Source organism: Panthera tigris, chromosome E3 (genome assembly GCF_018350195.1).
Source record: "Panthera tigris isolate Pti1 chromosome E3, P.tigris_Pti1_mat1.1, whole genome shotgun sequence".
Lineage (NCBI taxonomy): Eukaryota > Metazoa > Chordata > Mammalia > Carnivora > Felidae > Panthera > Panthera tigris.
In genome coordinates, this window is record NC_056675.1 from 40,214,629 (window position 1) to 40,235,876 (window position 21,248).

The 21,248-nt window shown below is 58.4% G+C and overlaps 3 protein-coding genes and 1 long non-coding RNA gene across 6 annotated transcripts in view; 3 read left to right on the forward strand and 1 right to left on the reverse strand.

Moving 5' to 3' along the window:
- UNKL (unk like zinc finger) overlaps positions 1-4,852 on the forward strand; it is a 36,613-nt gene extending 31,761 nt beyond the window's left edge. Inside the window, exons 11-15 of the mRNA XM_042970827.1 lie at positions 1,064-1,156; positions 1,634-1,861; positions 2,457-2,659; positions 2,761-3,018; positions 3,537-4,852. Of these exons, the coding sequence (XP_042826761.1) occupies positions 1,064-1,156; positions 1,634-1,861; positions 2,457-2,659; positions 2,761-3,018; positions 3,537-3,644 (890 nt within the window). The 3' untranslated portion in view covers positions 3,645-4,852. The remainder of the gene's footprint in view (positions 1-1,063; positions 1,157-1,633; positions 1,862-2,456; positions 2,660-2,760; positions 3,019-3,536) is intronic.
- A 171-nt stretch (positions 4,853-5,023) lies between these two features.
- GNPTG (N-acetylglucosamine-1-phosphate transferase subunit gamma) lies at positions 5,024-18,319 on the reverse strand. Of its 2 annotated transcripts, none has more exons than XM_042970829.1 (11): positions 18,227-18,319; positions 18,083-18,140; positions 17,934-18,001; positions 7,080-7,134; positions 6,931-7,014; positions 6,748-6,841; positions 6,554-6,668; positions 6,389-6,471; positions 6,181-6,309; positions 6,010-6,091; positions 5,024-5,429 (listed from the first exon to the last, which is right to left on the reverse strand). In XM_042970829.1, exons 1-11 carry the CDS (start codon positions 18,282-18,284, stop codon positions 5,395-5,397), a joined length of 861 nt encoding a protein of 286 aa, XP_042826763.1. In that variant the 5' UTR covers positions 18,285-18,319; the 3' UTR covers positions 5,024-5,394. The 2 variants fall into 2 exon arrangements, with proteins under 2 accessions (XP_042826763.1, XP_042826762.1); XM_042970828.1 differs by lacking the exon at positions 5,024-5,429 and adding an exon at positions 5,561-5,931.
- On the forward strand, positions 7,345-8,753 carry LOC122234490. Its single transcript, XR_006212251.1, has 2 exons — positions 7,345-8,076; positions 8,204-8,753. It is a non-coding gene; the product is annotated as an uncharacterized LOC122234490 (long non-coding RNA).
- A 56-nt stretch (positions 18,320-18,375) lies between the features above and the next one.
- Positions 18,376-20,832, forward strand: TSR3 (TSR3 ribosome maturation factor). 2 transcript variants are annotated; one of them, XM_042971830.1, is made up of 6 exons: positions 18,376-18,557; positions 18,659-18,878; positions 19,190-19,383; positions 19,752-19,928; positions 20,125-20,188; positions 20,458-20,832. In XM_042971830.1, the coding sequence occupies exons 1-6, from the start codon at positions 18,446-18,448 to the stop codon at positions 20,633-20,635; spliced, it is 945 nt and encodes a 314-aa protein (XP_042827764.1). In that variant the 5' UTR covers positions 18,376-18,445; the 3' UTR covers positions 20,636-20,832. The 2 variants fall into 2 exon arrangements, with proteins under 2 accessions (XP_042827764.1, XP_042827765.1); XM_042971831.1 differs by having other exon boundaries at positions 18,659-18,857.
- Positions 20,833-21,248: the final 416 nt, after the last annotated feature.

A 21,248-nucleotide genomic window follows, 5' to 3' on the forward strand; every position in this document is an offset into this window, starting at 1 on the left:
CCGCTAAGTACCCGTGTCGGGTGAAGGGCTGTCCCTGCGGCCAGCTCAGTGGGCCCCTCGGGCTGAGTGGTGCCCAGCAGCCCTAGAGACAGGGAAGGGAACGGCGCAGCTGGGGTCGCCCACTGGGGCCGGACCCGAAGTCCGCACGCGTCCCGCAGCCGGCTCCTCGGGAACCTGCCTGCCCCTGGGACGTTCTCCGCAAGTCCTGTCTCTCTTCCCCCCTCCCCCGTGTCTCTGGTAATCATGGTAAATGCCTCTCATTTGAAAGGTGGTGGCTTCCCCGAAGTCACTGGCGGGTTCAGCCTTCGCTCCCGGGTTGTAAGGTGGTCATTTGAAACAGGCCTGGCCTGCCTGCCGCTTCCTGGCACGTCTCTGGCACGGCTGCTTCTGTGATGTGGTCAGGAGTGTGGGCCCAGCCGAGGGCTGGACGTGGTCAGAGATGAGCAATGGCGTCTCTCTCTGGTGGTTCTGACTCGGTGTCATTTGTCACACGGGGTTCAGGGCGCTTTTGACACTTTGCACTAGGAGGCTGGGGGCAGGAGAAAGGCAGAAGGCTCCAGAAGCCCGGCTCACGGACCCAGATCAGGCAGGCTGTCCGGGGACAGGGCTCAGCCACACAGGAAAGGCCCACCTACTTCTGGGACGGGTGCTGGTGCAGGTGAACTTGTGCCTTTAGCGCCGCCGGGTCTTCTGTGGACCCAGCGCGTGTCCCGGGAGCAGGAATGAGCAGGCCTTCCCGGCCCTCACTGGACGGCCTGCGCGCTGCCCAGGTCCTCTGGCCGCTCGGCTGCTGGAACTTGGAAGCTTTGGGGGCTGGTGGGCCTGACCTCAGCAGCTCGGGGCCGGGGCCATGTCACGTGGGGCCGGGGTGAAGGGAGAAGACCCTGCTGGCAGGAGAGGGTTTACGAGGAAATCTTTGGAAGTCGGGGGGCTCCAGGGGGCCCCATGTTGTTCCATTCCTCTGCTCTTTCACACGCAGGCCCCAGAAACTGTCCTAGTGCCGTGGGCTCTCTCTGCTGAGGCTCTGGGGTCGTCCCGTGGTTACACCGTGTTTTGTTAACAGGCCCCGCTGTGGATCTTCATCCCGGCGATGTCAGCCTCGCACCCCTAGATAAGGAGCTGGAGGAGCATGACCTGGGCGACCTGGGACCGGCAGGTAGGAGTGCTGGCCCCCTGCTCTTTTCAGGGCCGTGCTTGGGCGGCTGGGCCCTTTCTTTGGAGAGCCCTTCAGTGGTTCTTGGAGGGGGTGCTCCCAGCACGCCGGTGCGCGGTCAGCCTCCCACCGTCTTTGCAGCTGCTGTGGGCACATGTACCCTGGGACACCGTGTCCCCAAACGTGTGCCTCATGTGCTGTGAAAATGAACCGTTCTTGGGTTCCCCGGGTGTCCCAGGACCAGCATGCTGGCGGGTGGGTCAGCTGGGCAGGGCCTGGCAGGTGTCTGGCCTCCGCGGAGCCCCCGCCGAACCCCTCGCCCGTGAGCTCACCGCGCCGGGAGGGCGCGCCCACACGGTGGCTGCCCCCCTGGCCCCCGTGTGCCCCACCCCCCCCCGGGGTCACCCCCCAGCTTGGAGGCCAGGCATCGTGTCTGGTGGTCAGCGCCTCCCGCTAACTCGGCCCCTCCGATCCATGCAGGTCCGCGGTCGCCGGGGGGCTCGGCACCCGTCACCATCCCCGGTCGCCTGCCCCGCTCCCCGTCCCTGCTGTCGTCCCCCTCAGTGTCTGCCTCCCCACTCAGCTCGCTCTCCCAGTCTCTGTCGGGGCCCCTCGTCTCTTCGGCCATGACGCCCCCCCAGCAGCCGCCGGCCCTCACGTCGGAGCCCGGGGCGCTGGGCTCCTCGGCTGCGTCCTACAGCTCCTTAGGTGAGCCGGGCGCTGGCGGGGACGGTGGGGTGTGCTCATCCCAGGGGGTCCCCTGGCCAGTCTGCGGGTTTGCTGGTGGTGCCTCAGGGCACGAAGCCCCGACCTGTGTGTGGCCAGGACCCTGAGACACTGTTGTGACAACACACGGTGGCCCCGCTGTCACTCGCGTGCGGTGGAGGGCCTCAGGCTGGGGACGTCACTGGAGACCCAGCGCAGCACAGACGGGCAGAAACCGTGGACGGTGCTTCTTCCCTGGAAAACGTTCTTTCACGTGATTTGCTACGTTATGAAGGAGCATTTTTAAGTTCCGTTCTAATTTCTTATGTCACGAACACAGATCAGAAGGTGTCACCCCAGGCCCTGTGGGGTCCTCACGATTTGGAGGCGGAACGGGTTTCAGGGACCAGAGTTTGATGCCGCTGCGGCACACGATGCGACACTTGCAAATTCACTCCCTTCTCTGCCTCAAGCCCCGCAGGCAGCCGGACAGGGGCCGGGTAGAAAGATCTGGGGCACGTGTCCTTGTCCACCAAGCCCCAAAGGCTGCCGGGGAGGCGCTCCCGCGGGTGACCTCTCCCGTCTCGTCCACACTCAGGCTTGAACGGCGTCCCCGGGAGCATCTGGGACTTTGTTTCCGGCAGCTTCTCTCCCAGCCCGTCCCCCATCCTGAACGCCGGCCCTGCCCCCGCCTCAAGCGCCAGCCCGAGCGGAGCGGAGCTGGCCCGGGTCAGGCGGCAGCTGGACGAGGCCAAGAGGAAGATCCGGCAGTGGGAGGAGTCCTGGCAGCAGGTGAAGCAGGTGAGCCGGGAGGGGCCGGGGCGCAGGGCCGGCGGGACAGGCGCAGGCGCGTGGGGGCTCCCCCTGCACCGGCCGCTACAGCGCAGCCCCCTGGGTTTCAGGCCTGTGACGCGTGGCAGCGGGAGGCCAAGGAGGCCAAGGAGCGGGCGCTGGCGGCCGACAGCGCGCGGCAGCTGGCGCTGCAGAAGAAGGAGGAGGTGGAAGCCCAGTTCCGGAGGCTGCGGGAGGAGCTGGAGGGCCGAGGGCCGGGCGCTGCGCTCCCGGGGCTGCCGCGCTGTGCCGACCTCGGAGCCACCCCCCTCCCCAAGCTGCACTCGCTGCAGACTCGGCTGCGCCTGGATCTGGAAGCCGTGGACGGGGTGAGTCCAGGGGCCACAACCCTCTTCCTTCCCCGCCTGCCGGCCCTGCCCTCCGGCCCTGCCCCGCGCGGTCCGGAGTCACCCTCCAGAGTCACCGTGGCATCTCGGCCTGTTCCACGCTTGTTCTCTGCACTCAGCTACAAACCCCTTCCAGGCCAGGGCTTTGTGTTAGAACCTGGAGCATCTGAAGGTTCCAGAGCCCTGTTCCTTGCGCACTCTCCCCCTCCACTGGAGGTGCAGCTTCCCCACCCCCCCTCCAGCTCTGCCTGCCCTCTTGGCCGGTGGGCTAGGTCCCGGGTCAGGGGTCTGATGAGCCCAGTCCCGTGAGCCCGGCTGCTGGCCACAAGGCACAGGTGTGGGCCTCCATCCGGGCCCAGCCCATCGAGGTGGCCACCCCTTCCCACGTTGGTGCGGCAGCTCAGCTCCCTGGTCCTCGTGAAGGATCTCCCCGCCCCCCCCCCCTTTGTTCCGGGGCGTCCCCGGTCCTGCCGCTGGGTCACCTGGGTCTCGCCCCGCAGGTGATCCTCCAGCTTCGAGCCAAGCAGTGCGCCGTGTGCCGGGAGCGGGCCCGCGGCGGCGCCCTGCAGCCCTGCGCCTGCTGCGAGGGCCCACCGCTCCCATGGTGACCGCCGCGTCCTCACCGGCCCCTCGGGCGCCCCCGGGCTCCAGAACGACGGGGGCTCGCAGACCTGACGCACCGGGACCCTGACCAGCACTTTGTAAACCGGGGGTTTAGACGTTCTAAGTCGCTGTAAGCTGCTTCCTAGGTTCGTGATTTTTTTTTACTACGCGGTAACATGAAGCTTTGTACGTGTACTGTGAGCTGAGGACATTTCCTGTCAGTTTCTTGTTAATTCACGGTATGGTAAAGATCTTTGATTTCCTCTTCTGAAATTAGTACTTCTGAGATGAGCGTTTATCTAGTAGTGAGAAACACCTAGGACTTCTTAATAGTTTCCAAATTAAGTGCAGACATAGTATTTATAGCAGTGAGACTGAAAGACACATCTAGGGTTTTAGTTTTGTGAAAGGGACGCTCTCGATGGCGTGCACGCGCACATTAATTGGAGGTTTGTATTCCAGGCCCGTGAAATGGCGTTGCGCCTGATTTGCCCCATGACCCGTGGCCACTTTTTCTAAGTGCCTGAGCCTTGCAAAAGGAGCGAAGGAGGCCCTTTGCGCGGGTCCATTCTCTCCTCTAGTGAGCAGCACGGCGGGGGGGCCCGTTGGTGGAGGCTTCCGCGTTAGTTTTACAAAGCTGTGCCTCGGCACCCGTAGCCTCTGGAGCCTGCTGGAGGGCGTCCCGGCTCCTTCGTGGGCAGCCTGAGGCCAGAGACTCGCTCATGCCCCTCCCTGCGACCAGACAGACGCCTGCCCGGGACCCCTGCCTGCAAGGGAGAGGCTCACAGGCCGCGGTGTAACCCAGGTATTACCAGGGTCACTCGGGGGACCCCAGGGTTGCAGAGAGAACCTGGCTGCCCTGCCGTGGCAAAAACACTCCCGAGAACCGGTCTGGTTTTGGTGAGGACCAGAATCTTCTCTGGTCTGCACTGGGTCATTTTTCCTAGCAATCTGGGGAGAAGCAAAAGAGGTGAGTGGTCTACCCAGACTTTGCTCTCCCCGAGGCACATCTAGATGGCTGCAAGATCTTTCCCAAACCTGCCGCTGGGGTGGGAGCAGGTCACGGCCCCTCTGGCCTGGAAGTGAGCGCCGGTGCCTCTCGGCCCACTGTGGCTTTGCCAAAGACTTTTACTAGCATTTTTTAAAGCGCAGAATGGCTCGGTAACAATTATCAGTGACCAAATATTTAGTAAGAGGTTTAAAACATTTTTAACGTAAGACAAAGCGATAGTTCTGTCCTTTAAGGGGGGCCCGTGGCGGGCTGCAGCGAGTCCATTACTGCAGGCGACCATCGACTTGGTTTTAGCGAATCGACTTTGTTTTTAATGACAGTGATGATGATTTATTAGCTCTTAGAAATGACGTATATTTTGTGCTACTGTTATCACCGTTTAAAATTCTTTATTTTTATTAATATTTATGCACTTGTTTCACATTTCAGACCTTTGGTCTTTTATGGGAAACAGAACAACGTTTTTATTGTGGGTCCCCAGCCTCGGCATCGTCAGATGACAAACTGGGAACAGCCCGCGTGCTCCCCGTAGGCGGCTCGGGCGGGCTCCGCACAGCAGGCGGACCAGGCAGGGCTGCAGCGTCGCGGGGCCCCTCGGCCCCGCCTGAGCCGGTCCTTTCTGCTCGGGGTCTTGGCTGTGGCGGCCCTGCTCTCCTGCAGGAGGCGTCCCTACCCCGCAGGCCTCACGGGCTGGGCCACCGCCCTCGCACGGGTGACGGGAGCACTGGGTGCGGTGTTAGCGATCACGGGGCACGTTGTGGCCTCCGGCTGTTTGGAACTGGGGTCAGCAGAAGACCTCAGCTCAGTGTGGACGCTTCATGTGGATTAATTTATGGAAGCCTCAATCTCTGTTTGTTCTGAGTATTTAGAGGAGGTCGTTACTGGAATGAATTTTCTTAACCCAGAAGGTAGTATTTATAAAGCATAATCGTTTACTTGTAGTGAACCGTTCCAAGGTAACACTTGTTTAAATTTTTTTACACTATAGCATTTATGCAATGGTTTACAGAATTCATGGAATTATTTTTATCAGTATGGAAAGTAATTAAAACTTTGAATCTTTATTCTTTATTCTGTCTGCCTCTTTGAGCCGATGCTGACGGCTGGCTGGCCCCGAAGGCAGAGGACGCCCCCCCCCCCCCCCCCCACCAGCCTGGCTCTGCCCCTGAGGCCTGTCTCAGGTCACAAGGTGTTCCCTCGCGGTCCCGGGTCGCCTCGGAGCTGTTCCGCTGTCCTGTCTGTGGGTGACCTGGGGCCCCCGTGCTCAGAGGGGGGCGTTTCTGCCAGAACAGCGAGTGGCAGGAGGTCAGCACAGGTCCCGCGGGTGGGCTGAGCCCCCACACCCCCGCAGGACTCACCCGCGGCCTGCGCGTAGGGGATGCCATGCTGTGTCAGCACGCTCCGGAGTCTCCTGACCTCCTTCCACAGCTCCCTGTGTGCCTGGAACAGAGCAGTTTTGTAAAAGGGCAGCGCCGTGGCCCCGCGGCGGGAGGCCAGCCCAGGGCTGGGGCGCCCTTCCCCGTCTGTACCTCACTGCAGTTCTCCAAGGTCTGGAACGCCAGGGCCTTGGCACCTCCTTCCCGCACGGAGTCACCGTCCTCCGGGGTCTTCAAGTAGCCGGCCTCCTCAAAGAGCGCCCTGAGCAACTTCTCGTAGCCCTGAGGGTCGTGGAAGAGGGAACCCCCAGCTCCTGGCCGCCCTGTGCCCGGGCAAGGGGGTGCCCGCCTGGTGCCTCACCTGGGACGTGATCAGCTCGTCAGCCAGGTCCTGTTCCACCTGGTCCCACCTGTGCTGCAGGGCCGCCGGCAGGGCCGGGTACACTGCAAGCAACCCAGCAGACGGGGGCTTAGCTGAGCACCTCTGCCCCCCCCCCCCCCCCGGGGCGGCCCCCCCGGGGCCCACCTAACAGGGAGTGCGGGTGGCAGACCAGAGGCGTCTCAAAGGTCAGCGCGTAGACGCAGGTGCTGGGCTCAGACACGTGTGCCAGGCGGTTGCTTTTCCCACAGGTAAGCTCCACCTGTGGGAGAGCCTTGGTGGGCAGGTGGGGGGCGAGGAGCCTGCCCCCTCCCCCCAGGGTCCCCCCGACGCAGGCCCACCTTGCTCTGCCGGCTCCGGGAGCGGCAGGAGTCGCCGTCCCTCATCCACATGCCCCTGAAGGTGTTGTTAGAGATCTCCCACTCGTGCCAGATGCTGGGGGGGAACGAGCGCGTGAGGCGGGCCAGGGGTGCCTGTGGGGGGCGGGGGGGGGGTCCCCGCGAGCAGCCGGCGGCCCCTCTCACCCCAGGATCCCGCTGTAAGCGTTCCAGCGGAAGGTCTGCTCGTGCTGCGTCACGTTGTGGAAGGGGCACAGCTCGTACTTGTACCTGCGGGCACAGTGGCGTCAGGGGGGTCCTGGCGCCCGTCCCCGCCGGCAGCGCCCCACACTCACGTGGACTCCACCAGGCTGAAGCACTTGCCGGAGAGCCTGAAGAGGTGCGCGGGCCCTGGAAGAGAGCGCGACAGCCGAGTCCGGCGGGGGCGTCCGCGGCTGGGACTCGGGACCGGAGCACAGGGGCCCACTGAAGCGGCCTCCGAGGGCGACAGCGGGCACCCTGCAGCTGGCGGGCTGGCCTCCGCGCTCGGGCGGAAAGGTGGGCGCTGAGACTTCCTGGAGCCGGGGGCGGGAGGCGGCCGGGGGACAACGGGGCCCCAAGAAGCGTGGGAAGGAAAGACGGGCGAAAGCAGCCGCGCGCTCACGGGTCGTCGACGAGGAGGCACGGAGCCCGGGTCGCAACAAATCCCTACCCGGGGACACAGGGCCTCATCTAGGGGAGCGGTGACAGAGCGGTCCCAGCAGAAGCCCAGACGCCTCTCTGGGAGTAAAGGCTTCTAAACCACCTGAGATGTGCTAGAAGAACTGGGACACAGGCCGACACAAGAACAGGGGACAGCGGAAAGGAAGGCTGGAGCAGACGGCGGAGACCAGGGCTCGGTGCCACTCCGGCAGACGGAAGAGCCGGGCCGTGGGGCGGGGTCGCAGCATGGGGGCCCCCGCGGGAGGGCTCGGATGGGCCGAGCGTCTGGGAGGACCAGCAGAAAGTCCCCAATGTGACAGAAGAGGGGAACTCCAAGGAGGACAGGCCCAGACCCTCGGCAGACACCCAAGGGCGACGAGAACGGAGGCCCGTCGAGGGACCCAGCCTGCAGCCTGGAAGGCGGCGCAGTGAAGGACGCGGCCGTCAACCCACCCGCCAGGCGGACGGGGGATGGCGGAGGGGACCCGGTCCCCGCAGGGTGCCCTCCCCTTGGAACGGCGAAGGCGAAGTCACGGCTGCGGCACAGAGCCGGGATGCTTGCCGTCCCGACCTTGTCAGTCTACCGAATGTGGAAGGTGCATCACAAAACCATCACACATCTTTGCTGGTGGGTCCCCGGCGTCTGAGGAGGTGAGCGTGAGACGGACAGCAGAGCTGGGGGGGGGGGGGGGGGGGACGACACACTGATTTTGTTCGTGACTCAAACTGACGAGAAACTGCAATCAGATCTGAATAACCTGATGTTATGAACCCCCAGAGTGACACAGAGGGAAAGAAGCGTCACAAGGGAGGAAACGAGGGACGAAATACACACTCTGTTTCCTGGGAGTCCTTCCTTATCAACACGTCCAAGTGAAGGAATTAACTATCCATCCGGTCGAAAGCCACAGGCCAGCCAAGGGAAGGAGACCCCTCAGAGAGGCTCCCGTTGGCTGTGAGAGTCAGGAGAAAGACGGCCGGGGCGGCCACACCGCCACCAGAGCGACCGTATGCCACAAACAGTCAGGAGAGACAACGGGTGTTCTGTTCTGAATAAACCTAAAAGGACTAAAACACCACTTTCTGATCACAACGGAAACCAGAAATCAACAGCAGGAGCAGGAAATGCACAGATCCAGAGTACTAACACTCAAGGGAAATCAGAAAATACTCGAGACAAGGAGAGCAGGAGGCTCAGAGCCCAGGTGCTGAGAGGGAGCCGGGCGTCTCCGGCACGTTCAAGTACGCGCTCACGCCCGTGACCTAGCTCTCACACTCTCAGCACTAAAACGAGCACAAGAGACACAAAGCTAGCAGAAGAAAGAAAACGAAAAGCAGTAAAACCCAACACTGCTTCTTTAAAAAGCTCCCCAAGATCCTAAGTGTTTCGCTAGACTGACTGAAACACACACACGAGCACTGAAACCCCTAAAACCAGGCAGGAATGTGGGGACGCTGCCAGTTTGGCTCAAAGACGGCTACCGGAATACTGAACGAGCCGGCCGCCAACGGATCGGTCACCTATGCGAAACGGGCAGTTCCTAGGAACGCACCATTTATCACTCCTTCTCAAGGGTCCCCAAGCCACGGAAGGGCGGACCACACGCTGCTTCACGGTGTGGGGCCAGCGTCACCCCGAACCCAAAGTCAACAAGTCACAAGGAAACCACGGTCCAATATCCACTCCGAACAGGAGTGCAAAAAAACCTCCACGAAACACTAGCAGACTGATTGCAACAACGCATTGAAAGGTTCCTACGTCGTCACCAAGTGGGGTTGATTCCTGGAATGTGAGAATGGTTCAAAATACAACAATCACGGTAACAACACGATCCACTACCAGACCGAGGGGGGACCCCACGGCCACGCGACTGTTGCAGAAAAAGCACCTGACAAAATTCAACCCTCTTTCATGACACAAAGCCTCCACAACCAAGGAAACGAAGGAAACTGCCACCAACGCAGAAGCCGTATGGGCAGACCCCACGGCTGACCTCAGACGGAACGTGGGCAACACCCAGCGCGTCCCTCCTCCCGTCGGGCGCTCTTCGCCGTCGACGCCGCACTCAAGTTCTACCACAGCGATCAGGCAAGAAAGAAAAGGCATCCAAACTGGAAAGGAAGAAAGAACTACGTGGCCACGTTAGCAGACGACATGATCGCGTATGTAGAAAACCCTAGTGGGGACTCCTGGGCAGCTCAGTCGGATCAGTGTCTGACCCTTGATTTCAGCTCAGGTCACGATCTCACGGTTTGTGGGACCGAGCCCCGCGTCAGGCTTTGTGCTGACAGCAAGGAACCTGCTTGGGACACACTGCACGCCTCCTTCCTCCCCAAAATAAACAAAAAGGGAAAAGAAAGAAAAGCAAACCCTAGGGTCCACAAAAATCTGTGAGCAAAGGGGCAAGATACAAAGTTGACACTGAAGAACGATGTGTGTTTTTCTACACTGACAACAACCCAAAAAGGAAATTTAAGACGATTCCATTTATAACGGTACCAAAAAATACATGTATTTTGGAATAAACCGAAGAGGCAAAATACTTGCACAGAGAAAACTACGAGATAGCACCTAAAAAATTAAGCATGTAAATAAATGAAATAAATGGAGAGAGACCCTGTGTTCGTGGATAGGGCGATTTAATATTAAAATGTGAATATTCTCCTAAATGACCTAATTCAGGGCAATCCATATCAAAATCCCAGGAACTTTTTTTTTTTTTTTTTACAGAAATAGTAAAACCCATCCTAAAATTAAAACAGAATCTCAAAGAACCCCAAACAGCCAAAACTATCTTGAAAAAGAACAGTTGAAAAAATTCCTTATTTCAAAACTTACTGCAAGACTACACATTAGAACAGTGTGACCCTGGCTTAAAGACAGACAGGTGCAGCGAGAGGACAGAAGATACCTCATAAATAAAGTCTTGAACATACATCCATATGATATGATGTGGGTGCCAAGACCATTCAGCAGGGGAAAGACCGTCTTCTCCATAAGTGGTGCTGGGAAACTTGCATGCACACAAGGATGACGCTGGACCCTTACTCTACACCGTATGCAAAAATAACTCGGGGTGCCTGGTGGGGGGGCAGCCTGTTGAGCATCTGACTCTCGATTTCAGCTCAGGTCACGATCTCGTGGTTTGTGGGATCGATCAGGGTTTGTGCTGACAGCATGGACCCTTCCTGGGATTCTCTCTCTGCCCCTCTCGCACACGTACTCTATCTCAAAAATAAACCAACGTTAAAAATAAACATTAAAGGGCGCCTGGGTGGCTCAGTCGGTTGAGCGTCCGACTTTGGCTCGGGTCATGATTTCACAGCTCGTGAGTTCGAGCCCCACGTCGGGCTCTGTGCTGACAGCTCGGAGCCTGGAGCCTGCTTCTGCTTCTGTGTCTCCCTCTCCCCCTAACCCACTTGCATTCTGTCTCTGTCTCTCTCAAAAATAAACAAACATTAAGAAATGAAAATTAAAAAAATAAAATCTATACGTACGATGGAGTATTATTCAGCCTTTACAAGTTCATCCTGACACCTGTTAAAACAGAGATGAACCTTGGAGACCTACGCTAAGTGAGCTACGCCGGTCACAAAAAGGCCAACACAGGACTCCACTTACGTGAGGTCCTTAGTCTGTGTGACTGGCTCTGACAAAAGACCACACCCGGGGTGAGTTCTAAACTAATTTTTCACAGTTCAGGAGGCTGGAAGTACAAATAGGGCACCAGCACGGTCAAGTTCTGGTTCACGGGGACAGGGGGAGGCACCTCTTACGTCCCCCACATGGTGGAAGCGGCTGGAAAGGTCTGGCGCCTCCCTTGGGAAGGGAAGAGGGTGCAGGTCCCACTGTCGAGGGCTCCACCCTTGTGACGCAAGCACCTCTTAATACCATCAGTTTGGGGGTTCAGGCATCAACGTACAAATGTGGGGGGGGGGGACACATCCAGACCACAGCAGCTATCTAGAGCAAATTCAGACAGACGTAGAAGGTGGTGTTGGGGCTGGGGCAGGGGAACAGGAGCGTGGCCTTTAATTAGTTTCAGTTCCAGAAGAGGAGACGTTTCTGGAGACAGATGATGGTGCGCACAACAACGTGAATGTGCTTCATGTCCCTGCACTGTAGGGACTGGTTAAAATAGGAAATTTTATGTATATTTTGCCACAATGAAAAAGAGAATTCTTACTATGCTTGGAAAAAGAAGTATCAGAATGCAGAATCATAAACAGAATCCAAACGGTCTAAGGGCGCCCAGCTGGCTGAGTCAGAAGAGTAGGCGACTCTTGATCTCAGGGTTGTAAGTTCAAGCCCCATGATGGGTGTACAGATAACTTAAAAATAAATGAATAAACCTGAAAAGAAAAAAACCCAGTATAGTAACATAAGAACATAAGAACAGACACGGAGATGAATGGAACAGAGAGCCCAGAAATAAACACGCACATACGGGCAATTAACTCACGAGAAGGAGCCAAGAACCTACAGTGGGGACAGGACAGTCTGTTCAATAAATGGCGGGGGACACCGGACCACTACCTTACGCCACACGCACAGATTAACTCAAAAAGTATTAAAGACGTGAATGTGAGACCTGAAACCATGAAGCTCCTGGAGGAGAACGGGCGGGAAGCTCCCGACAGCGGCCTTGGCGATGAACTTTTGGATCTGGCCACAAAAGCAAACACTGACAAGTGGGACTACGTAAAACTGGAAAGTTTCCGCACAGAGAGACCAACAAGATGAAAAGGCAAGCTCCTGGACGGGCAAACGTATCTGCAGACCACCTCTCTGATGAGGGCTTCAAAACCCAAAATGCAAAGAGCTCCTGCGACTCAACAGCGAAAAGAAAACCATCTGACCATCTCAAGGAGACGCCTGCAGCCCTGTGCTCACTGCAGCCTGAGTTCAGCGGCCGAGACACGGAAGCACCTAGGTGACCGTGCCCGGTGGACGAATAAAGAGGCGGTGTGCACACACAGCCCAACAGCGCTCCGCCACGGACGAGGGAATCCTGCCATCCGCGACGTGCGTGGACCTTGAGAGCACTATGCTAAGTGACATCAGAGAAACACAGATACTGGATGTCACACGTGGAATCTAAAAAATAAGCCACCAGACATAAGATCCAGAGAACAGACCGGTGGCCGCCAGAGGACCGAATGGGTGAGGGGGTCAAACGGAACCCACTTCCAGTGTAAGTAAGGCTCGGGGACTGGAACCCGACCACGTTTTCTCTCTGAAAACTGCTGACAGAGTAGACACCAAGAGTCCACATCACAAGAAAAAGCGACGCGCAGCTACGACAGGTGACGGATGTTAATTACACTTGCTACGGCGATCACTCTGCACTGGGTACAAATACCAACTCCCGTCCTGTGCGCCCGGAACTACTACCGTGTTGCACACCTATTACACCTCCACTTAAAAAGGACCAACGAATGTCCCCCCTCCCCCAGGGAGCACAAGGTAAGAGGACGAGGCGGGCTGCACGTGCAAAGTTACAAGGATGACCTACGTCCCTGCAGCTAAAACCAGAGGAACCCAACTGCGTGCAACCGGGAGGGCCAGCTCAGGAAGAACCGCTCGTTTAAGAACATGAGGTTTCCTGAGTCCACAGTAATAACCCCACGTGACACTTCTGACACCGTCCTAGGTGTGCCGTAGGACAGAGCGGGAACTCTGGGCGACAGCGGGAGCCACACCAGCCAGCAGGACACCGAGCCCTCAGTGGCTCCGGAAGCCTTTGGGGAGCACTCAGAAGCGGGCGTGGGGCGCACGTGATCGTGCAGCTTCTGCCTCGGGGCGGGCCCAGTGGCACCACTGTGGTGGCCGAGCCCGGGCAGGCCCTCCCCAGTCTCCCTGACGGCAGGGGATGACCCAGCAGCCACAGGCGGAGGAGAAGCCCGGAGCTGCTTCACCGAGGGGGCCGCGTGCCCACAGGGACGGGCGGCCCCGCTTAGGACGGGTGGCCGGTGGCCGGTGAGACCTCTATGCTAAGTGCTTTAGGCTCAGCCCTTCAACTCCCGACACCCGAAGAAAACCCGTGCGCTTGACAAAACTAAGCGAGAAGAACCAGGGAGGGGCTCACTGGTGCCATCTTCTCCTGAGGGGAGCCTGCATCTGAGCTGCTGACGAGCGCGGCACGGCCGGGAAGTCACGGAATCGTGAAGGCTCTGCTCTGGTTTGCAACTAGACAACTGTGGACAAGACCACCCTGACCTTCCAACTCCCCGGACTGTAGGCGTCAGTGGCGGGGAAGCAGTCAAGCCCACACGTGGCTTTTGGGGGAAAAACACAACAAAACATAACAGCATGGGCTTTAAAAATCAAGTTAGGAATATTCCTCTATATGGAAAACTTAAATTAAGGGGTCCTCTCATCTACTTTATTTTAAAAACAAAACTTAACTGGCGCCTGGGTGACTCAGTCGGTTGAGCGTCCGACTTCGGCTCGGGCCGTGATCTCGTGGTTCCTGAGTTCAAGCCCCGTGTCGGGCTCTGGGCTGATGGCTCAGAGCCTGGAGCCTGCTTTGGATTCTGTGTCTCCCTCTCTCTCTGGCCCTCCCCCTGTTCATGCTCTGTCTCTGTCTCAAAAATAAATAAATAAACGTTACAAAAAAAAAAAAAATGAAACTTAAAGGGCGTCTGGGTGGCTCAGTCAGTTGGGCGTCCGACTTCGGCTCAGGTCATGATCTCACGCTCCATGAGTTCGAGCCCCATGTCGGGCTCTGTGCTGACAGCTCGGAGCCTGGAGCCCACTTCCGATTCTGTGTCTCCCTCTCTCTCTGGCCCTCCCCCCGTTCATGCTTTGTCTCTGTCTCAAAAATAAATAAACGTTAAAAAAAAATAAGAAACTTAAAGGGCCCTAGGTGGCTCAGTCAGTTGAGCATCTGACTCTTGATTTTGGCTCAGGTCAAGATCGCACAGTTCATGGGATCAAGCCCCACATCAGGCTCTTCACTGACAGCATGGAACCTGCTTGGGATTCTCTCCCTCACTCATACACTCTCTTTTGCCTCAAAATAAATAAACTTTAAAAAAAATAAGTGCTGAAAGAAATTTACTATTGTCAGGCTGAATGGACAGTTTTTCACTGAATTTTTTCAACTTTATTTGCCGTGTGCTTCACTGGAACCATTTTCGCTTATATACATCATATGTGCTCAGAGCACTGGTTTTTAACAACTCAGCGAGCGACTGAAAGTGCGGGGTAACTGCTGTGATCCTGTTAACTCTCGCTTTCTAGCCTGCACGCCAGACTTGACGAAAGGGCCCATCTCTACCGGAGGCCCCTTGCTCTCCTCCAGGTCGCTAGCCTCCTGAATTCTGGTTTTCATCTGCTTAAGGAGAATCATCGCGCTACGTTATTTAAAAAACATTCCGACTGAGGCTCCTGGGTGGCTCAGTCGGCTGGGCGTCCGGCTCTTGATGTCGGCTCGGGGCATGATCTCACCGGTCTGTGGGTTCAAGCCCCGTGTCGGGCTCTGCGCGGACAGTGCAGAGCCCGCGTGGGATTTTGTCTCCCCCGCTTGCTCTCTGCCCCCACCCCTCACACACGTGCGCTCTCTCTCAAAATAACTAAATAAGCTTTAAAAAAAAAATTCAAGGTTCTCACATTAAAGGCTTTGGTGGTAACACTAGTGGTTTTTCAAAAGGAAGCTTAATTAGCAGAATTAGCTCTTGCTGAGACAGCTGGGTGCTCTCCCCATGCTGCTCGGGGCGGGTGTCCGTATCTGTGACGCCCCGAACCCTTCACTCCCCTTCCATAAAGCAGCATCTCTGGACACCTCATTCTGGGAAGCCTGCTTGCATCAGAGTAAAAGACGCACATTTAGGTGGGGATAAGTGGTAAAAATGGAGAGTTTTGTCCTGATTACACAAAGCTAGGCTCTAAAATATTTTCTAACAAACTATTTGAACCGTATAATCCCAACGCGTCAAATATTCTCTGGGAGTCTTCCATTTAAGATACAATTTCAAAACAGAAGGGACCCCTCAGCGGGGCACCTTGGTGGCTCAGTCGGCTAAGCATCCGACTTCGGCTTAGGTCATGAGCTCACAGTCTGTGCGTTCAAGCCCCGCATCAGGCTCCGTGCTGACAGCTCAGAGACTGGAGCCTGCTTCGGGTTCTGTGTCTCCCCCCTCTCTCTGTCCCTCCCCACTCATGCTCCATCTCACTCTCTCTCTCAAAAATAAGATTTTAAAAAGTTAAAAAAAACCAAACACCTTATCAATCAGTCTATGAGTAATGAGCTTTTTTTTTTTTTCACATTTATTTATTTTGAAAAAGAGTGCGCGTGTGTGCACTCAAGTAGGGGAGGGGCAGAGGGAGGAAGAGAGAATCCCAAGCGGGCTATGTGTTGTCAGCACAGAGCCCATGTGGGGCTTGAATCCCCCGTGACATTCAAGACCTGTCAGATCATGACCTGAACCAGAACCAAAAGTGGGACGCTCAACGGACTGAGCCCCCCAGGTGCCCCGAATCTCAGTGTCTGTATATACTCACCAAAAAGAAAACAGTGATGGCACAACAACACAGAGGAATCCCAGAAACATGAGTCCGGAAAGACACGAGACACGCGAGCATGTGCTCCAGAACTCCATTCAGCTGGAGTACAAGCCCAGATGACCCTCCTCTACAGGGACGGAAACCAGAAAGTGATGGGGAAGAGGTTTTGGAAAGAAACTCACAGGAATCTTCTGCTGGAGAGAACTGTTCTCTACCTCGTCTGGGGCTGTGATGGCATGGATGTGGTCAATTGTCCCACTTCATCAAAGTGAATGTGTCAACTATAGCTCCAGAAATACGGTTTAAATCTGAGCCAACGATGATACTCAAAAAGAGAAACAAACAAGAAAAGGGGGGAAAAGGAACGCCCCTCTTTATCAGGTGCCATCGGCTGGCGGAGGCAGGGACAGGAGAGAGGCAGAAAATGGGTGCGCACCCTCCTCCCTCAGGGTAGACGGTAAAACCACTGGACACAGCAGTTATGGAATTACCGCTAATTGTGGGGGGTGGGAGGTCCGATCCAGACTCGAACTACCCAGGGATAAGGTATCCTGATAGTTTCAAATGGTGCGACAAAACGCAAGTTCCCTTTCTTCAGAATGGCCACAGGAAAACAAGGAAAGGCGAGGCAAACGCTTACTGCCACGCTGAGACGTGGTGTTCGCCGCCCCGTTTCTCTTTTCCACACTTTTCATAACAAGCAGGATACCTTTGTTTAGGGTGAAAGCTCACGTCTGTCCCTCTCGGATCTCATCCCCCCCATCCCTCTGGCCTCGCGCTCAAGGCCTCCACCTGGCCACTCCTTTTGCTGCCCCCTCCTCCCCAGATATCCCCACCCTTTCCTTTTCGCCTTCAGCCTCCGACCAAATGTCGCTTCTCAGCCTTTTCCTGGCCCCCTATTTAAAAGGGGAATCCCCAAGGGCGCCGGGCTGGGGGCTCAGTCCATAGAGCAGTACTCTCCAACTCAGGATCCCCTCTGTGCCCCGCGCTGGGTGTAGAATTTACATAACAACAATTAAAACGGCGACCCTCAAAACCACCCTTGCCCCAGACGCGCGCGCGCGCGCGCGCGCGCGCGCGCACACACACACACACACACACACACACACACACACACACAGGCACGCACGCGCGCCTGCCTGCCTGCCTGCTTGCTTGCAAGCTCCTCCCTGCTTTCACACCTCTGGAGCATTTCCCACCATCAACCACTCTACACTTCACCTACTTCGTAGCTTACTGGCGCGCGCACAGCCCGTTAGACCGTCGACTCCAGGAGGACAAGCTGTGTTTTTTGCTCATTGCTGCGTTCCCAGCACAGACCCTAACACATAGTACTGTGCAGTTAAAAAACAAAAAAACAACAAAAAAAACCCTAGATGTTTCCTGCTTGTATTTCTCACTGAACGAGCCAGCAACTCCAGTTGTGGTATGGGACCTTAGGAAACCACTCACACAGGGTAGGAAGAGGCGATCCGCAGGAGGAAAGTTTCTAATGGCCAACAAACCAAACACCTGGCAACAGAGACACGCAGAGCCATCCTATAAACCACTAAGTATCAAGCGAAAAGGGTGAAGACCTATGTTCACCCTCTTAAAAAGTTCCAAGACACACAGTGAGCGACAACAGCAAATGAGCAAACCTGTGTCGTTATTACTTTAACAGAAAAAGACAGAAAAATTAGTCTTAAAAAAAGAAAAAATTCACGAAAGCAAATTAGTGCACGGTCTTACTTGTGTGCTCATGAACGTAAGCATGAAACACGTCTGTACCCAACTGTTCACGGAGATCACCTCCACAGACGGAATTAAAAAGGACTAAAGGGGTAGCGACTTAACTTGTCCTAGAACGTTCTGGAATTGCATCGCTCCCTCAAGCTCTGAAAGGCTGACAAACCAAGGCACGGGCCTCCCAGGCTGCCCCTCTGCCCCGGGGTCGGGAACCCACGCCGGCTCCCGGCTCCCGGCCCCGCCGCCCCCGCATCCAGGGTCCCGCACTCACCGGACAGCGGGGAAGGATCCCTCTTGGGCTGCAGGCGACTGGTCTGGGGCAGGAACGGGTTGTTGAGCCTACGGGGAGCGGCAGGGTCAGGGGGCACCGGGCTCCGGGCGGCCCCGCCGCGCCCCGCCGCGCCCCGCGGGGCCGCTCACCCGAACGAGTTGGGCTCCTCCACCACCTTCATCTTGGCGGCAGCGGCGGCAGCGGGCCCTGCGGGGAACCGGGCGGTGAGGAGGCGGCCGGGCGGCGCCGGCGGGGGACGCACGGGAGGGGCCCCGGGGCGCAGGGACACTAACCGCGCGCCGCGAGCCCCAGCAGCAGCAGCAGCAGGAAGCCCCCCGGCCTCGCCGCCATCGCCGGCCGCGCGCGCCGTCACGTGGGCGCCGTTAGGTCACGTGGGCGCCGTTAGGTCACGTGGGCGCCGCCGGGCCGGAAGTGGCGCCCGGCGCCTGCGCAGGCGGGCCGCAGAGGAGGCGTGCGCCCCGAGTGTCGGGGACCCCAGGCTGCTCCCTGCCATGGGCCGCAGGAGGGCGGCGCGCGGGCCGGTGGCCGAAGGCGGCCGCGCTCGGCGCCCCGCGGGCCGCTCCCTGGAGGCCTTCGCGGAGGAGGTGGGCGCCGCGCTGCGCGGTGAGTGGGGCGCGATCGGGGAATGGGCCGGGGGTCGCAGGCCCGGGGCGGGCCCTCGGAGCTGCGCCTGAGGCTCGGTACCCTTCTCTGCTCCGGTGCAGCGTCCGTGGAGCCAGAGGCGGCCGAGGACGAGGGCATTTCGGGGCCGGCGCGGCTGCCGTGCCCGCTGGCCATGTGGGAGCTGGGCCACTGCGACCCCCGGCGCTGCACGGGCCGCAAGCTGGCCCGCCTGGGCCTGGTGCGCTGCCTGCGCCTGGGCCACAGGTTCGGCGGCCTGGTGCTCAGCCCCGTGGGCTCCCAGTACGTGTCCCCCGCGGACAGGTAGGAGCGGGGGGGGGGGGGTCAGGGGCGTGGGCGGGAGTCTCAGTAAGCCCCCGGCCCTGGCGCATCATTCCTTTCTGAGCTTTTCTACCTGCCTAGTTTGCGCCCCCCGCCCCCATCCCTAACGCAGGACATAGTAGGACCTCAGTAAACGTTTGTGGAGTGAATAAAGGAGCCTACCCCGGGAACACACACCGTCGGGGCTGTTTGGGGGCCGGGGAATGATGTTCTTGTATCTCTAGTGAAGTCAGTTTTCAGGACTCCACCGTGGTGCGGGCCCCCGGAACCTAGCCCTCCTCTGCTTCTGACAGACAGCTGGTGGCACGGTGTGGGGTCGCGGTCATCGACTGCTCCTGGGCCCGACTGGATGAGACACCGTTTGGGAAGATGCGGGGGGGCCACTTGCGGCTGCTGCCCCACCTGGTAGCAGCCAACCCCGTGAACTACGGCCGACCCTGCAAACTGTCTTGCGTGGAGGCTTTTGCCGCCACCTTCTGCATCCTCGGTGAGCGCCCGAGCCCGCCAGCCTGGAAGTCTGGCTAGGCTCCCAGCAGTGTGTTTTCTGCTGGCACGTCCCGGGAGGGACGGGAGGGCCCGTGGGGTGGTCAAGGTGGACAGGCTAGGATTCCAATCCCACCTTTGTCACCCCTCCACTTGTCCTCAGAGAATTTATGGTCCCGGTAGAGGCTCAGGCAGGCGGCCCCACGAGACGTGGGAAGAGGGCCTTAGTGGATGGCGGAGGCGGGTGAGCAGGCCGTCTGGACCGTGGGACGGAGTGTCAGATCTTGGGACAGCCTTGAGGGTGCTGGGAGCACACTCGGGATGGGAGAGGGATGGTCAACATCCTTGCGTTTTCTGTGTCCTCACCGTCAGGCTTCTCCGACCTTGCTGTCATCTTGCTGCGGAAGTTCAAATGGGGCAAGGGCTTCCTAGACCTGAACCGCCAGCTCCTGGACAAGTACGCGGCCTGCAGCGGCCCAGAGGAGGTGCTGCAGGCGGAGCAGGAGTTCCTGGCCTGCGCCAAGGAGCACCCCGGGGAGGAGGAAATCGGTGAGGCCTGGCATGGACACAAGCCCCCTGGCTGGGTGCCAGGACGCTAATGCTAATCCTCCTCCAGGCATGCAGCCTCTTTTTGAGAAGCGGGGGGGCGGGGGGGGGGCGGCGCATCCTGCCCCAGCTTGTGGGAGGCTTGTGTGCGCTCTGAGGTCAGGTGTGGGTGTTTTTCTTACTTGCTTCCTCTGTTCAGATCCTTTCGATGTGGATTCTGGGCGAGAGTTTGCAAACCCCAACAGGCCGCTGGCTGGCACCCGGTAGGTCCTTGGGCTTCCCAGTATGGGGACAGGTCAGACCCAGGGCTGTCCTCTGGCCTCGGCCCCTCCTGTGGATGGTGGGGGGGGGGGGTGGATCCCCAAACAACAGCACGATGATTTTGTGACTGTGGTCAAGGACCGTGGCCGCCCCACTGGAGAGGTGCTGGTATCGAGAACACGAGGAATAGGAGACTCCGTTCTCAGCTGGGGCTTCTGTGAGCGAGCGTGCCGGGAATGGTGCCTTTAGTGAACGCACCTCTCCCTTCCAGGCTGCTTACAGACAGCAGTGACAGCGACAGCGAGGACGAGCCTGTGGAGCGTGGGCCTGATGCCGAGGACGGAGGAGACAGCGGCGGCTGCCCTGAAGAGGGTTCTCAGAAGCGGGAGGCAGAGGCCAGGGCCCCCGCCCAGGTTTGGAAAGGAATCAAGAAACGGCAGAGAGACTAAAGGTTGCAGACACGTATATTTTTTGAGGCGGAGCAATAAGAAACTCGAGAGAGAGCGGCAGGGTTTGTGGGGATACAGACAGGCTGGCAGCCTCAGCCCTCTCAACACCGAGTGGCCCTGGACTGTGTCCCCACGGTTCTGACACAGCTGTGCTCTGGGGCCTTCGAGCCCTCCCAGTGAAGCTGCAAGCCAGGAGACCCCGGTGTGAGCCTGTTTCTTTGCACTTGCCCTGGGGATGGGGGGGAGGGGACTCTCAGTCTCCAGTGAGGCCGAGTGGGACGGGAAGGGTCGGACGGGAAGGGTCTGGGCCGCTGGACGGTGGGGTGCCGGGCTTGGGGCCCATCTTGCGTGGGCACGCGTGTGCGCACACGGAGGGACAGTAACTGCACAGCTGAGTGGCCGACATGGGGCCCCTCACCCTGACCGATCGACCTTGCACGAGGTCCCGGCCTCACAGTGACGTGGGGGCACCCTCCCCCAGGCCTAGGAGCCAGGTGGGGATTGGAGACCCAGGCGCTGCTTAGCAAACCTCTGTGTGTGCCCTCGGGTGAGGGTGAAGGGTCCCAGACGCTCACTTTGTCCCTCCACCAGGACACCTGGGAGCGGTTTCCCA

Bases quoted from the DNA above. Each gene is read 5' to 3' on its own strand.
- GNPTG (XM_042970828.1), bottom strand. From the start codon at position 18,284: ATGGCGGCGAGGCCGGGGGGCTTCCTGCTGCTGCTGCTGCTGGGGCTC. The intron at 7,135-17,933 runs GTGAGTGCGGGA...GCTCTCTTCCAG, and splicing joins GGATCCTTCCCCGCTGTCCG to GGCCCGCGCACCTCTTCAGG. The intron at 5,932-6,009 runs GTGAGTCCTGCG...CTGTTCTGGCAG, and splicing joins CCCCTACGCGCAGGCCGCGG to AAACGCCCCCCTCTGAGCAC.
- TSR3 (XM_042971830.1), top strand. From the start codon at position 18,446: ATGGGCCGCAGGAGGGCGGCGCGCGGGCCGGTGGCCGAAGGCGGCCGC. The intron at 19,384-19,751 runs GTGAGCGCCCGA...CCTCACCGTCAG, and splicing joins CGCCACCTTCTGCATCCTCG to GCTTCTCCGACCTTGCTGTC. The intron at 20,189-20,457 runs GTAGGTCCTTGG...TCTCCCTTCCAG, and splicing joins AGGCCGCTGGCTGGCACCCG to GCTGCTTACAGACAGCAGTG.